General features: G+C 43.7%; 1 protein-coding gene across 4 annotated transcripts in view; it reads left to right on the top strand.

Moving 5' to 3' along the window:
* The window catches only part of cdin1 (CDAN1 interacting nuclease 1), a 55,432-nt gene extending 40,383 nt beyond the window's left edge, over positions 1 to 15,049 (top strand). For all 4 annotated transcript variants that reach the window (XM_080479371.1, XM_080479369.1, XM_080479372.1 and 1 more), the window contains one exon: positions 14,128 to 15,049. In XM_080479371.1, the coding sequence (XP_080335497.1) occupies positions 14,128 to 14,308 (181 nt within the window). In that variant the 3' untranslated portion in view covers positions 14,309 to 15,049. The remainder of the gene's footprint in view (positions 1 to 14,127) is intronic.
* Positions 15,050 to 16,676: the final 1,627 nt, after the last annotated feature.

Genomic DNA, 16,676 nt, shown 5'->3' with positions numbered 1-16,676 from the left:
TCTGCACTCAGGCTGGCAGTTCACATGAAGTTGAGGCCACAGGCGAGCAGAGACCGTTGGGAACTGTGACGTAGGCAACGTATTGAGGCGGCACATTCAGCATCACCGGTGGACTTGTATTCTACAATGGTGTTCATCCTATTTTTGCACGAAATACACATCCGCAACGGTTTGCGGTAACTGTTGGCGTAATGATGGCGAATAACGTAGCATTTTCCATTAACATAGTAATTTTGGCCATTTCAAAAGGAACAAAGCCAATACTGACTGGTCAATAGTGTAATAATATTACACTATAATGATAATTGAATACAGTGTCACATTTGTGGCTGGTTAATAGCTTTTTGAAGTGGCCTTTGTGTGTTTTTTTAATGTCCTCTTGATATACATTTGCTCTTAATGTTATAAATCTGAAAATTCAAATACACGCTGAGTCTCACAAATGTATAACGGGAAGAAAAAATGAGAAAATATAGCGAAACTTCACCAAAAGCTTCATGAAAAGAGATTTTTTTATTTGTTTGGGAGTTTTTTTGTTTCAAAAAATAAGAAACGTAGTTTGCTTATTAACAGTCGATACAGTGGATGGCGTAGTTTTAATAGTAATTGAGGATACATCATTTGCATTAATCACTTCCAATTATCCTAATCTTTTATTTAATTTTATTGGATTGTTGTTTCTATATTTAAAATGGGACAAATGATCAGATTATTGGTAGTTTTCACATTATTTGCGATTACTGCTTTATCCAATTCAGGGTCACAGGGAGCTTAAGTGTTTCTCTGTATAACTGAATAACAGAGAGGAAACATACAGTTTCTTACAGAAAGGCCCAATCAATCTGGGGATGTTTTTCACTGTGAGGTAAGAGTGCTAACCGCTACACCACTATGCCGCCACAACTGTTTGTTATATTTATAGTATGTACAGAAAAATGTAGCCTTGGTGTTTTGGGGAGTTTTTTCCCCCCTCCACTATTCGTTGTTCCTTATTTACAGTACATTTTGTTTTTCTGTTTTCTTAATATGTTTTCAACATAGTCAAATGTTCCCTTTTTTAAAATTGAAGGGAACTCGCAGCCGGCGGTAAATACATTTACGATCATAAACAGAGGAGATGAGTGTTCCCCCCCCCCCCCCCCTTGCAGGGATGGATTTTTTTTTTTCCATCTGTCTGAAGATGGGTATTTAGTGGTGTTAATGTTGTTCATGGCCTTCCAGGCGAGGCTTGTAACTTTTGGCTTAAATCTTCTATTTATTCTGGCATCGAGTTGAGCGGCTCATACCTTGAAAAATGCTCTGAGTCACATTATTGATTTGTCATGAACATTATTTATCACACTCTCTCTGAAAGTTCTATTTTAAAAAAAAAAAGGAAAAAGAAAAGTTGGAAAGCCGACGTGGATTCTCCTGGTGCTCTTGCATGTAAATGGTTATAAACTGGCCGCGCTGAATCCTAATTGGAAAGGTACTCCCGCAGAATCCAACGGTCTCTTTAGTTATGCTGAAATAGCTCGCGAGGACGCCCGTGCTGCTCGCTGCAACCTTCCAGAGGATAACTTAAATAGCTAATTACACTTCAGTCCGTAATCAAACCCATGTCAGCTTGTCTGAGAACCTGGATTTGTATGGTGGATTTCAGTTAAATACAGGAGCAGCTTAAACATTTTATGGTTCTCGACTCAAATTAAAGTTGGGTTTTTTTTTTCCCCCTTCTGCAATCCCCTCTAAAATATGTCATATCCCATTACACAAATTTGGTTATGGTAAATTAGTGAGGACACTATGAATATGTTGACTTTTTTTTTGTGCTGTGTGCAGAGGGTTAGCTTGCTGGGTGTTGTGGGGGAGGGGAGGGTGGGGTGGTGGGTTTAACTCTAGAAAGTTGTCTTGAATCTTCTCCCCTCGGAAGATGATGTGTTTTTGCAATTCAAATATTTGCTCGTTCTCCTCTCCATTGCAAAGCTCCCTTTGAAGCGGAAGAGTTCTATCAGGACCAATGACAGTGTGAGTATGCAGCGTGACAGCGCAAGAGGCAGTGCTGGACTATTTCTAACTGCATATTTAAAAAGGAAGGAAATCCAGAATCAAAAATGTATGCAAATGACGGCATGTTTTGCATGCTGATATTTTTATGATTTGGGGTTTGCATATTCAGGTGGTGTTGAGTACGTGCCTTGCTTTAGCAACATTAATCAGAATTACTTCATGTCTCCACCACATCCTTGATCTCCTTCTAAACAAACATTTCTGGGGGTGGATGGCCTGCAATTTGGTGGATTTACTTTTAATGAAAGCTTTCCTTAAGGGTTTTTTTTTATTTATTTTTTATATAAATGGATGTTTTAAGTGGAAACACATATGAAAAGACCTCAGCTTTATAGAAACCTGTGTAGCCTCGAAATGCTCAGTACTTTCTTCTCGAGATGATTTTTCTCTTGCACATTGTGCACTACCACGACTCCCTTTACATTTGCAGCTATATGTATTCTTGTGTTATGTGAAGAAGAAGCTTTTCACTTAAGAGGAAAATTCTAGAAGGGCTTTTTGGAAATGTAGGTGTGACGCTCTATGTTATGAGCTGCATGTCAGGACCAAGCTTTCAAAATAGGCCTGGGGCCTATCTATGCTTTTTCTTTTTTTTCTTTTTTTTCTTTTTTTTATATAAAGGTATAGGAAATACAGTATAAAATATTTAATTGAATTGTCATCTGTATGAACCGTTCTTGCTCTCTGCACCCTATAATTCCAGCCTCTTTCCCCCCCCTTCCCCTCACCACATTTTCCCTTCTTTTTTTTTTCTAAACAGCAATTAATCTCATTTTTAGTCCAATTTCCAGCCCTCTGCTAGTGTCAGAGCGAGTCCCCTGTTTTGTTCCTATTTGGCTTGGTTCCTCTGCATAGTCATTAAGGGCCCAATTAATGTCACCCTTTAGCTGAAGAGTGCTCATTTTTATTGGGGAGCTGACAGTCACCGCCATGAGTGCCGCAGTGTAATATGCATTAATTGCCCCGTAACACTGGTAATTACCAGTTCTTCAAGCCTCTCAGTAAACTGTCATGCCCAGACACGACTGCTTTGAAATAGATTACTCATTAGGGGGACCTGCCCTGTTTTCCAATGGGGGCTCGCTGGGTTGGCATAAAGACGAAAAAAATCTGGTGCTTGAACAAATAGTTGCCAAAAGCAATTTCCTATTACAACTTCCCGGTGACGGCTTTTCTCTTTCTTTCCTCTCTTTTTTTTTTTTTCTTTTTTTTTTTTTTCTTCTTCTTCTCTGGGATGGTTTTGTAGCCGTCACTTGAGGTGAGGATCAGAAGTAGATTCAGAGGTCCATCACAGATCTTGTTGATAGCAGTGGGTTTGTCTTTGTGTTCTTGTCCCAGGTTGACTCCTCGAATGAAAATGAGCCTCGGGATTTCACCATTCAGAATATTGCCTCGGTTTTTAACTTGTTTTCTTCTGTTTTGATTATATTTTGGACATCTCCCCCCCCCCCCCCCCCCCCCCTCAGCCCTGAATGCCCAGAGACGAGTACAGCATTGAAAGTGTCAGTGTTTGTGCTTGATGTGGGGCATTTCAAGGCCCCTGTACATAAGATCAAGGCCGTGTTGATGTTGAAGTTCTTGTTCAAATATTGATGCTAACTTTCTCGGCTCTCGTGTTTGCAAACTGTGGAACCTCTGTTTTAAACATTAGCTTGTACCCTGAAACATGCTCTGCATCCAGAGGGGAAACGAAACTGGTAGCAGATGCAAATAAATGAATTAAAGAACTGGTTTAGCGGACAAAAAAAAAAAAAAAACCTGAGGATGTAGTGCGGGTGTCACCTTTGCTTAGCGATAAGATATCATACAGCTGAGACCAAATCAAACAACGTTAGCTCTCCCACATTCTCAGCACAGAAAGGTGTTGGCCTGTTTAGTCACACTCGAAATAATATTTAGATTTCTCCGCAGCTTGGTAAACGCTCTTGAATGTGCACTGGGCCGATTCTTCTAGTGCCTTTTCTCTTTTTTTTTTTTTTCTTCCAAAAAGCACTTTTGTGTCATTACCCATTTACCATAGCAAGGAAAAGAACAGAATGTGAATACCAGGGAAAAGCCTCTCTCACACACACACACACACATACACAGATGAGATACACACACGTCGGTGGACACACACACACACACACACACACAGCTTCACAAAGGTGCTGCTTTTGTTTTATCTCCCTTATAGCACCTGCTTCAGGCAATCTGCTCCCACTCGTCTCAAATGAATTTTGTCACGGCCTTTCAGATTCTCAGCCAGCGATGTGCTAATGAAAGGAGATAGTACAATTTGAAGTGACCAGGTAGCAGCCAGCAGTGCACAGCTGAGAGCCCGGGATGGGGACACACCCCTCCCTGAAACCAAAAAACAAGTCAACCGTCCACTGATATACCCATTACCCTTCTCATTAATACCCTGCAGACCATGGTGTGTGTGTGTGTGTGTGTGAGTGCGTGCGTTCTCCTGTGCGCTTGTGCGTGCGTTTATCTGTTTGTGTTGGTGGAACACTTATCGAATTGTTTATGACAGGCCTAATTGGGCTAATTGAAGACATTAAGATTACCTGTCAGCTGTGTGTATCCAGACTCCTGTCTGTCTGACAACTTCTGACAAGTGAGGGACCCCGTAGCATCCGTCATGATAGAGCATTCCCGGGCCGTAATGGGGACAATAGGGGCCACTCTAATTTGATGTGGACAGCCTGAGCTGTGAGTATCAGCCTTCCCCTGTCTCTGTGTGTGTGTGTGTGTGTGTGTGTGTGTGTGTGTGTGTGTGTGTGTGTGTGTGTGTGTGTGTGTGTGTGTGTGTGTGTGTGTGTGTGTGTGTGTGTGTGTGTGTGTGTGTGTGTGTGTGTGTGTGTGTGTGTGTGTGTGTGTGTGTGTGTGTGTGTGTGTGTGTGTGTGTATAAGTATAAGTGAGAGTTGGCCAGGCTAATGGAGTCCCCCTTGGCAATGTGACAAAGCGATGAGGCGCTCTGAGAGAAGAGTGAAAGGGGTCTTCAAGTGTTTATGGACATGAGAGGGAAGGTGCTCCGGGTGACGGGCTGCCCAGTCTGAGTGACAAGAGAGGAGCACTGACATCTGTGTGCGTATGTGTGCTTATGAATAATCGCCAATACTGTAATGTCTTGAATTGCGAGACTTTTGTACACTGCGAAAGGCCAAAATGTACCTCGAAGTTCCACTTTGGAACAGTAAGCTCTTTCATCATAACTTGCAAAAAACACATTCATTTAAAAAAAATTAAATAAAAATAAAAAAAGTTTGTCTTTTACTCACGATTTATTCCTAAATTTAACTACACCTCAGATTGACTCACTGTAGATTTTTTGTTTTTTGTTTTTTTAAGGTGAGCACAGCACAGTCCTATCTTCTTCAGCTTAAGGAATGTGCCTGTGCATATCTGTATCCACTCGCCCTCCCTCCTTTCTCCTCTTCTCCTGTGTGGGCATTGTGTGCGGCTTTGCAGTGTCATCGCTATGACAGATCAACGCTGTCAGCCCAGGAGATCCTTCTGTTTGTTTGTTCTACTCCAAAAGGGGTTAAACTGTCAAGTTGACAACTCGCGAGACCCTTAGACTCTGCCCTGCCGCCTCTCCCCTTCTCTCTCGCTCTTCATCGCTCCCTCCCTCTCATCCACCTTCATCCCCAAACGAGTGAAAATCAATACCAGATTGCCTGAGGACCACTGTTTGGTGTGGGCCTGACCCCTAGATGTCCCCGACTCTGCTTCTTTCATTACATGTAGCCCAGTATTTAACTTCCATCCTGATCCCTCGCCTAATTAGTTTCGATAAGCTCTGGGTCTCTCTCTCTCTCTCTCTCCCTCCCTCCCTCTTTCGCTATCTCTCTATCGCTCTCTCGACTTCTCCATTACACATGCATTGACACACAAACACCACGAGACCCCCGGACATTTTGCTTGCTTGGCCTTTGAAGGGATACTCTGGGCTGGGAGTAGTGAAAACACAAATGCCTGCGCGTGTACAGAAGCCGGGATTATTACTTTGTTTGCTTAGTAAATTTTTTAAAACTACGATAAAATTAGATTTGCACTACAGACCATGGGCAGAATCATTGGGGATATCCTGTGTTGCCCAAAACTAATGTTGCTCTGTGGTGGGCCTTTTAGCATGACTCCACCCTTACTTTAGGATGTCACACAAGGCAGCCTTGTCGGCACGCGTTTCTGTTTGGTTGGACGGTCACAGACAACACATTCACCGATATTATTTCATGTAAGATGCTCGTTGACTTTTTTTTAGAGAAGCTAATACCAAAGCCAACCTAAATAAGTGACTGAAACACAGATAACTGATAGGTTCCAGTGATTTTCCTGCGGGAGGTATGTGTATATATGTGTACTTACGTACCACCCAGATGTCCAGGTGCCGCCCCTGCGCCGGCTGGCCTGTCGAACACTGACAAGCCCCAACGACATGTCGACCCCCCCTGCTTTTCTCCCCCCCCCCCCCCCCCCCGGGGGCTAAAATTACCCTCAGGAATGTAAACAGACTGCCGAGTAAGCACACGGATTTCTGTGGCCCTTCGCCTGTGTCCGTCTCCAGACCCCCCCCTCCAAACTGGGACAGTTCCATTTTGGACACAGAGGCCAAGGTTGATGGCGATGATACCTTAACCTGGCACTGGCTGCTTAGCCACAGCCGCAGTTTTCATTCAAGTAATTGGAGTAATACCGGTGATGATAATCATACCGCAGGACTGCTAATGTCCGATGTAGCTGCTGAAAAAGAAAAAAAAATTTTCTTCTTTTTTTTTTTTTTTTTTAAATGACTCCTCATACGTCCTTTCCTCGTTTCACTTCAGCGGACAGATAGACATTCACACCAATTCATTAGGTGTGTGGGGTAGCTGTAAGCTATGGAGTCTGGGTGAAGAAGTTCACTGGGCCGGGCGCTGACATGTTGATTTAGTGGTGGTAACACGACTGCACTTCCAAAGGTGCTGACTTGGACGAAAGCCAGGCCTGTTTTTTCTTTTTTTTTTTTTCCCTCCTCTCAGGGAGACATTAGAGACCACACTCTAATTTTGGGGCAGGGTTGTGCTCATGGATGCAGAGGCCAGGAGGGCCTACACAACTCACATCCACACCTGCCTTTCCATGAATTTTGATTCAGCCTGAATCACGAAGCATGATGCTGATGTGATACTGCATAATATCACATTTTCAGACTTGAATAAGGAGCTTTAAGAATTCATGTTTAGTGTGAGCTAACTTTATACCAGGTTTGGTAAAGTTTAGGGAAAAATGATCATTGTTGTGCATGCAATCGTCATTTAATGTGTTTACCTTGTAAAATGACTTGCGGCTATAAATGTGACGAGCTGAAGTGAATATTATTTGGTGCAATTGCTTTGTGTGCGCGTAGATATTTATTGGTTTATTTCAATGGCGTATGTGGAAGATAAACAACCAAGTGCAAGACGTATCCAATGACCTCACAAATGAATACGGTATCCCTTCATATGTATATAAAAACATAACACTGTTGCAGTGTTGGACGCATCAGATCCACAGGCGCCCGGTCAGGCTGACGCTGCCCTAGGAAGGGCAGATAGGGTTACAGTGCAAACTGTTGTTGATTAAGGCCGTGCCTGTAGTGGGGGATCATCCTAAATTGAAGACACATTAGCCGCCAGGGTTAAGGGCAGGATTAGGACGAGAGCCGAGTGGGGCGGCAAGCAGTGCTAGACACAAAATGGCCGTCCCTCTGCTTGCCTTTGCCGGCATTTCCCCCAGAGACGGGTGGCAATTATCGGCCAGGGCTGCTGGGAGTTCACAATAACAGGTTAAAGGAGCATGTATCCCCCTGACGATGTAGTCTTTTCTGTCTGCACAGCCTCCCAGCCCCCAGCACGCTCCCCTACCACCACGGGGAGCTTCCTGTCTCCAAGCAGAACTCGGAGACGTGGGGATACGTCGAAGGCCAGAGGGACTCTCTCAACAGATCTCCAAATTAGCCCTCTGGTCAACGCTTGGCTTCAGAGACTTGGATGCCTCATTTTAAAGCAGTGAAAGCCTTTGGAGATTTTTTTTTTTTTCTTTAAATTTTTCCCCATGAGATACAATCAAAGCCCTTTTAATCCTGTCCGGTAGTTACTCTACATTTAAAATATATTTACATACATCTGAATTCATGCACTCAATTATTGCCTACTCATGAGTTCTGTGCAGTACGTGCAGAGGAGACACCATTTGCAGCCATCACCATAATAGAGTATAATAACATCAGCATCAAGTGTTAATGAATACCCACTCAGTGTGTCATAACTGAAGAGATCAGGCCATTTTCATGATGTAGAGGGTCATTATGGAGGATGGGGAGTCGATATCTGAGAAAAGATCAGGTGAGCTCTGACTGTCTGAAGGTTAACCCTTATACAGCCAGAGAATCAAACACACTGTTATTAATGCATTCATGTTTAAAAGTCGGTGCGTGGTGCTGCTTGCAGAAGAGTGAAAATGCAAAGAAAAGGGCTGGAAGTTGGTTGTAACATAACTCCAATAGCAACGCTGATGCTCGCATGTCGTTGCTGGGCTGTCGTCCATGGAGCGGTATGTCGTCTGCAGTGTCCTGGATGCTGTTTGGACCAACTTCTGAACACTAGACAGACGAGGCCAAACCGCACCTTGTTTGGTTTCGCTCCACATCCAAAGCAGACCAGAGTGTGTCTAAGCACGTCGGACCGTGACGCTGTAGATCTGAGACGGGACCGGCACACAACACACACAACACACACTCGCCCTTCAGATGTGTGTTGCTAATGTGGTAGGCGACATGCTCAGTTAAGGAAGGTAACGAGTTCCAAACACTGATTGAGACTCCCCCTTTCAGCTGGAAGATGTTTGGGGAACCTTGTACTGTACAAACACTTCTTAACCAGGACCAAATGGCATTAGGAAGCACCGTTTCTTACTCTTCTGCAGTTAAACGAAAATAGGCTGGATGCTGGTTCACTCCTTCATATTATCAAGTGTTTGGCAAGTTATCAATTAGCTGTCAGATCGTGTGTTTCTAAGGTGATAAGATTTGGAGTTAATGTGAGAAGGTGGCTGAGGTGATAAGAGTTTGTAGAGGGACTGAGGTCAGGGAAAGTGATAATTGGCAAAATAATTAGTGAGGAATAGAAACTATCTTAGTGTGATGGGGGGAGATTAAAGACGATAGGAGTTAAAGGTTGTGTAGAAAATAGCTGGAACAAACGCTTTTCAGCCTCGTGCAGAAACATGTCAGATGATGTAAGTTCAAAGCTGTGAGCAGTTTAGAACGGTGACAGTTTGTTTTGAACATCTTATAGTGGATCAGAAGTTGATCTTGGGAAAATAAATTCCTTGACATGCAAATCAGTTGTTCTCTGTCAGTTGTTCTTGCATGTTAAACGCCATTGGCTTAGATGATGCCGTTATAATAACATTGCTTTGTGTGCGCGTGCGTGCGTGTAACTATATATAGAGGATATCCTTCATTCCCGTGGATATAAACCTCTATAACTCCTGATTGTAAATAGTGTTTGTTGTATTTTTCTGTTTATTTCATCTTCTGCTTACAGTATACCGGTAAACTCTTAGCCCTGTATATATTAAAATTTTATTAAAAGTTATGCTTCTTCTCCAAAAAAAAATAAATAAATGTTTGAATTAATTTTGTTTTAGACCTTATTTGACAGTCAAATTCTGGCCAACACTCCAAATTGCCACACCTTCCATCTTCTGTAGGCAAATATTGGGTGGTGCATCTCATAGTAAAATTTACCACTTGTGCTCCTGAGCCAAAGGTGGGTGAGGTCGCACTGCAGCTCGTTGGGTGTTTGTAGGTGGAAACGGTTGCTATGATTATCAAGTAGCTTACCGGAGTCGTCTTGTCCCGGATCTGGAAAGGCCACCTCGCGTTCGTGGACGTTAATTATTTCCTTCCCGCGGTAAACGGCTCACAAATACACCGAGTTGACCCGAACTCCCACACTTCTCATCTTCACAATTTTCACCTCCACGCGTCCATGTTAAACACAAAACATGATTATAACACACACTCACACCCTGGCAGAGATGAACCGTCTCGTTTTTTTCCACCTTAATTATAAAGCTTGTGTGGGTTTATTAAATAATAACAAGCAATTGGTCCTTTATGCTTTTACGTACTTTGTTGGATTGAACTTTTCTTTACTTATAAGAACAAAGGAGTAGGCGGAGAGACGACGAAGAAAGTCGGGCTATTCTTAGCTCATGTTAATAACTTGCCTGCGAGAGGTTAACTTTTCGGTTCTTGTTATTTATGGACAGCGGGGTGTTGTGTTAGTAGCAGGGGATTATTTACCTCCCTGCTTGAGACGCCCTCTGTGGGGAGAGTGCCTTTTTAAATATCTAGTTCACAGAAGCCGGACTTGCTGTAAACACCTACAACATGACATGTTAAAATACGCTGTACAGTATTCGGGTGCAGGAGCGTACCGCGCGACTCTGCACACACACCAACACGTGACAGCACCATTATCTGAACGTCTATATACTGACCTCGAAAGAACAGGCCATTTGTCACGATTACACATATTTTCGGTGTTTTGCTATGCGCACGCCTCTTTTTTTTTCTGTCTTTCAGAGCGTCTCAGACCTCAGTACCGCCCCTGCGATCACTCTCAGCGCTGTCTGTCCTAAATGGGCTTGAGCAGATTCCAAACCTGCATTTCAGAAAGCAGAGAAAAGACCAATGTTTGGCAGAGCTTTAGTGGCCCTACCTTGTGACCTGATGTATGGATGCTGAAAACAAAGAGGTCTTTGTGGAGAGACCTCGGAGACACAGAGTTCACCCTCAGGTAGAGGCTTACACTGTCTAAATCACTGCCGGGGCATTTGTTTAATGGTTCTGTGTGGTATGTAAAGTGAAGTGAGGTTGTTTTTTAAAGTCCGGCGTAAATTCACCTTGGTTTTATTGGTGATTCCTAATGTCGTGTAATGCATTCTGGCAGAAGTGCTCGGCCCCCAGTTTCACGAACGCTTTTTCTCACCAAAAGTGGCAGATCAGATTAACCTTGATCTGTGAGTTCAGTGAAAATGTTGAAGGGTTTTTTTGTTGTTTTTTTTCCTCGTAGGGTGGACTGTCTGACCTTCAACCACCTTAAAATGAGAAAGTCTGCACATTCTTTGAAGGTTATAGTTAGTATTCTGTTCTACTTTTATTAACTTTCACACTGCAGTTTTATCTGTCCTGCATGTAACTAATATAAGTATGGCTTGTGCATTTTTAAGAGGTGGAGATCGCCTTCTCTGCGCGGCTCCATGTGAGACCTGGCGACATGGCATGCTGTGCGCGTGTGCGTGTGTAGGCAAACACTAATAACACTCCCCTCTTCTCCATTCAGGGCTTTTTTTTGTTCCCGACTGCCTCGCTCTCATTAAGCTGCTGTAGTAAGCTGCTTGGCACCTGCTTTAAATGCGACCACCAGCCGCTCATTAACACTAACCAAAGCGTGGCTGGCAGCCGCAAATCTACGCCCAGGCTCGTCAAGTGGCCCTCTCGCCGAAATTAGCGACATTTCACAAACAATTTCACCAACTCGTTACATAGTTAGGTGTTTATTGGAAGATGGTTGACTCCGACTCAGAGGTTGTGCGTGTAATAAGCACATGCCAGGTTAAAGTGAGCCAGCCCACATAATAAACCATAATTTGTCTACAAATTTCAAGCGAACTTCCACTCACTTCCCCAGGTGGTGCGACGCACACACTTCAAAGGTATGCTGAAACGCGTAGACTGAAGGATCTTAATGTGTATTCAGAATTACCTGTTTACAGGGTCTGGATTCTCTTTTATGCTGGGTTTTTTTTTCAAGATGTTTCAGCCCCCTGACCGTTCCTTTCCCCTCTGTGTTTTTGTTTCAGTTCCCAGATTTTTTTACCTCAACCTCCCTAAAGCACTGACTTGTATTAATCCTGAGTAGGATTCAAAGTCCATTTATTTTCTTTACGGTATGGAAAGGCCTTGGTGACATGGTTCCCCAGTGTTTATAATTTTGCTTGTTTCAATTTGTGCTCGGCCTCCCCTGACAGACCGGGGACATGATGTATCGTGCGCCGCTGCCTTATCTGTTGATGTACAGTTTTAACCTTTTCAGAAGGTTGCCTCTCTCCACTCCGCACAGACCGCGCTCCCTCTGCTCGCCTTTTCAACTTCGCCTCCCCATCCGGAGAGCACGCAGGAAATGCATACGGCACGGCGGCTTGAATAAAAAGAACGGCATAACCTCTTTTCCGAAGTCGTCTAATGTAAATGTTTAGGTTTTGTTTCCATAACATTTCCATATTAAGAGTTGGCCGTGTGCAGCAGTGGAGCGTGGAAATGACGAGCGTTTCGGGGGGGGGGGGCTTTAGCTTTGTGCAGCGCCGAGATCCTGAGCTGTGTGTGTGTGTGTGTGTGTGTGTGTGTGTGACATTGTGGTGAACTTGCAGTGTGTATCTGCGGGCTTTCTCCTGGGCTGTTGGTCTTGGGCCTGTTTGCTCATAGATAGAGCGCCGTAAATCACACACTGTAAAACGCAGAATGCGGGGACGGGGTGCAGGAGCATGTACTGCTGCGAGGGCCTCATGGAAGGAGGGGTGCACATGTATAGCCACATATTTTCTTGTACATGTGTCTGTCTCCATACAAGTGCTGTATGTAGAACATGCACTGCCTCAAGGCCCAGCCAACGCAGCGCAGCACATGTCGAGCTGACAATGCCACAACAGCTGAGACTTGCGCTCGCATTTATAATTTATGTGGTCACAATACCTTGTCAGAGATGTAAGTTCAACCGTCTCGGCATTTATATTAATCCCATAAATTACACCTGCACAAAATGCTCGGGATTTTCATAATCGTTATTAGAATAGAAACCACAACGTGCTCGTGTCAGAAATCTGAAATGTGAAGTGATTGATCACAGGTTCAAGCTTTTATGTACTTTACCTTGGAGCTGAACCTCTGCTGTGGCCCTTTGGCCGGCTTCCTGTCTAGGTCTCCGGAGGCCCCCCACAACATTGTTAACTGTCTGAGGATAGAGTATCTGGGACCGGAGGACTGTCAGCCCCCTGAATCTGGTCTTCCACGTGGGAGCCGAAGTGCTCTTCCACTCCGAGTTCAACTGTGACAAGTCTTTATGCATGGTGGCTAATGTTCAAAGAATCGGCATGATCTATATGAGGCAGAGCGGGGCCACCGGTGGCTCTTTGGGGCTTAATAAATAGCTTCAAAGATGATTTATTTCCTTGTGTGAAGAAAAGAAGTGAGACAACGTTGCGCATTCAGTGAAGAAAACCTCCGTTTTAATTGTGTCTGCATGTTCCAGCAGATCTTTCCGACTCTGTCTGCCTCGAACAATAGCTGCAAAATGATGAGTAAAGGAAAAAAAAGTTTATATTTAAGAATTATGAATATGACTACTGGGTTGCTTTGCTCTTCTTTTCTTTTTTTTTTTTTTTAATACCCTCTACGAATTGAAATGTATGCCAAGTAAGGAAAATTGAGTTCTGCTTTGAAAGTGAGTGTGAATGAAACAGCTGGACACTGATAGACTGGCCAACATTATCCGCCAGATGCTGTGTGTTTTCAGTCCCAGACTCCGTGTTGAACTCTGCGCGCTCTGCTCAGTGCCAGAAAGCTCCGACGACAGGATCCGCGGGGCCACGGTGTAGTTCTTTGTTATTTCATAGATCATTGTTATTTCACTTGCCATTGTAATGTGATCGAGTGTGTATCACTCCGTCAGAAAGATCTCTATCTCCTTGGCAGTGTTTTTGTTTTCAAGTTTCCTGGAGCACGATCAAACAAAAATACCTAAGCCGCATCGTCTCTCATCGGTCCATCACACCCATGTCCCATTTTTCTGTCTCTTCACTAACTTATTCCTGCTTTTTTTTTTCTTTTTCTTTTTTTTAATATGATTGCCAAACCCAAAGTCAACAGCCGTAAGCACGTTGCAGATCTGTATTTGAAACAGCTGTAGCACTTGTTAGCTACTTGAAAAATCCCTGTAGATGACAGCGGTGATGTACTAACAAGTCCCTGGCTTTGTTTCTTTTGTCATGCTCTGCAGGTTTGGTCCAGGCCTTGTGATCTACTGGTATGGTTTTATTGGCGAGCTCGACTGCCAGCGAGACCGAGGTATCCTGCTCAAAGACTGCTTCCCGACAGACATCGTCACCCTGTGCCATGCCACCCAGCAGGACCGCCTGCCAGACCGCCAGAATGAGGACAAAGAGCGAGATAAAGATTAGAAGTGGAGCAAAAGACAAAACCGTTAAGACGGGAGGATGAATGGGAGGAAAGAGGGAGGACAAGGAGGAGGCGGGGAGGGTAGGAACACTGAACTATGCAGGGGTGGATACCGAGATCCGGAAGCAATTTCGCTTTCCTGCAGTGTGAGACGGCAGAAGAAGGAAAAAAAAAAAAAACTTGCCCTGAACTTCACCTGACCTTCTGTTTCTCTCCGTCTCTCACTTTCTTCCTTCCATTCACCGCCCCAAAGCGACCGCGTGTAAATACACAACAGCTTTCTGTATATCTGCCAGCACAGGGTCAGATCACCTGTGTGCGAAGACATCGGCTTTGGAAGGCTTTTCGGCTTGTGGTCGACACCTGGCCTCTGGATGGCCTCGGTCACGGTGTGAGCCGGGGCAAAAGCAGGACATTAGGCCCTTCCTTATCACACCCAAAGCCCTGGCCTTTGTCACTCCTTCCTCCTCCTTTTCCATAGGCTGATAAGAGAGGTGCGGTCTGGGACGGGGCGCTGCATGGACGCTTCTATCTCACCTGCGTCACTCAGTGCCCCCTCAGCCTCTCTCCAGGAGGGAAACGGAATCATTTCTGATTGTGGCCGACCTCACAGTGACTCGTTTCACAATATACTTTTCTTTTCTTTTTTTTCTTTTTTTGGAGGGGGAACAGTGTTTTAAATCCAGTGTTCATGCTACATTACTGTACATAACTGCAATCAAATAATAAATAACATTACCGGTATTTTTGTTTACTCTTGTGTATTAATTTTTTCTATTGTAACTGGTTAAACTATATATTTCATGTTGCAGTGTCTTTCAGTTGTGGCAAAACAGCAGGTGACCGCAGGTCTGGGGGTCAGAAGAATGCCTCTTTTCCAAGCATGTTTTTTTTTTTTTTTTTTTTTTTCCATTAAAAAAAGTTTAGAGAAAGTGTAAATAATTTAGTTATCAGATGAAGTAAGGCCCAACCAATGCCTTTTATATATGGAAAAAAATATCAAAAAGCATATAAGTAGCACAAGAAGAGTTGTGATATTTATTGGAAATGAATCCGAACGGATGTTAATATTTTCCTAAAATGAAATATTACAATGTAATTGTTGGCATCAGCTCAAGAGCAATGCCTGTGTCGTATTGGAGTTTAAAATACCCTCTGATATTGTTTATTATTCCTGATTGGTCTGTTAAAATAGACAAACTTGTATGAAAAAAGGAACAGTGGTGCTGAAGTCTTCCCAATAAAACTAGTTTATTTGTAACCTCCCAACAATATCCATAAAATCATGACACCCATTTGTCCCTGTATTTGCGAACCATGTTTTTTCTGCTTGATAAATGTGTCGACCAATTAGTAAGTATATCAAAATTGTTTGCAATTAATTTTCTGCGAGCCATGGATCACTTACGGTAAGAGGCAGATAATCACTGCGGATGGATTAATGGATCGGTTGAGACAGATGAGGCTGTGATAAGAAAAACAGTCGCACGCGAAATTAATTACATTTATATCACCTGTGGTAATATAATTGTTTTTATTATTATTTCACTATTCTTGGTTTCAGCTCACATTTTAAGCTGTGAGCTTATGAGGCCCGACAAGCAGTTTTTTTTACTATTCTCTCGTCAGGGATATTAACACCATAAACTCACACACGAGTGCCTGCAGGTACACAGCAGCAAGTGATTACCATGTGAAAGGTGTGCGACTGTCTACAGTTGTCCGTTGCACATCTTTATACCCGGGTACATTTTATGAGGAGATACTAATGGAAGAAACACAGCTGAGCTAGAAGAACCAGAAGTGAACATAAAGTTGAGTGATGCTTTTAGAGCGAGATATGCACTGCCTATAGGGGGTCCCTGTCCTGTCCCCTTCTTTATGGCGCACAAAACGATAAGAGGAAAGAAAGTGAAAAGGTGAGAGGAACCTGCCGTCACCGCGGAGAAAACATTCTATAAAGCAGTGTCGGAGGCTTTCATATATTAGCTGAGCTTTCAGAGATCACCTCAGTCACTGATGGAAAAAGTGTCAGAGCACACAGACGTACTGATGCTCGTCTTTTCTCGGGACTCTTTAAATGAACCTGAGTGCAGAATCCAAATAAGCCCTCCTAAGTTTGTGCTCCATGCACTGTTCAAGCAGTTAGAGAGATATGGCATGTGGGGGTTAAATACCACTAAAGTGTTGCTTGATTTGTTACCCTTAAACCTCTAACCCTCAGCCGGCTCCCTTCTAGGCCTTGATCCCTCCATGAGGAGGCCATTGGGTCACTATGGGGTCGCCAGGCGGCTATGGCTTCCTCTGTCAGCCCCCACCCCCCCGCGCTCCATGTGGTACAAAACAACTGTCCCCATGTGTCCAGTTAAA

Source organism: Lipophrys pholis (assembly GCF_963383615.2).
Source record: "Lipophrys pholis genome assembly, chromosome: 14".
Classification (NCBI taxonomy): domain Eukaryota; kingdom Metazoa; phylum Chordata; class Actinopteri; order Blenniiformes; family Blenniidae; genus Lipophrys; species Lipophrys pholis.
This window is presented reverse-complemented; position numbering and strand designations above follow the sequence as displayed.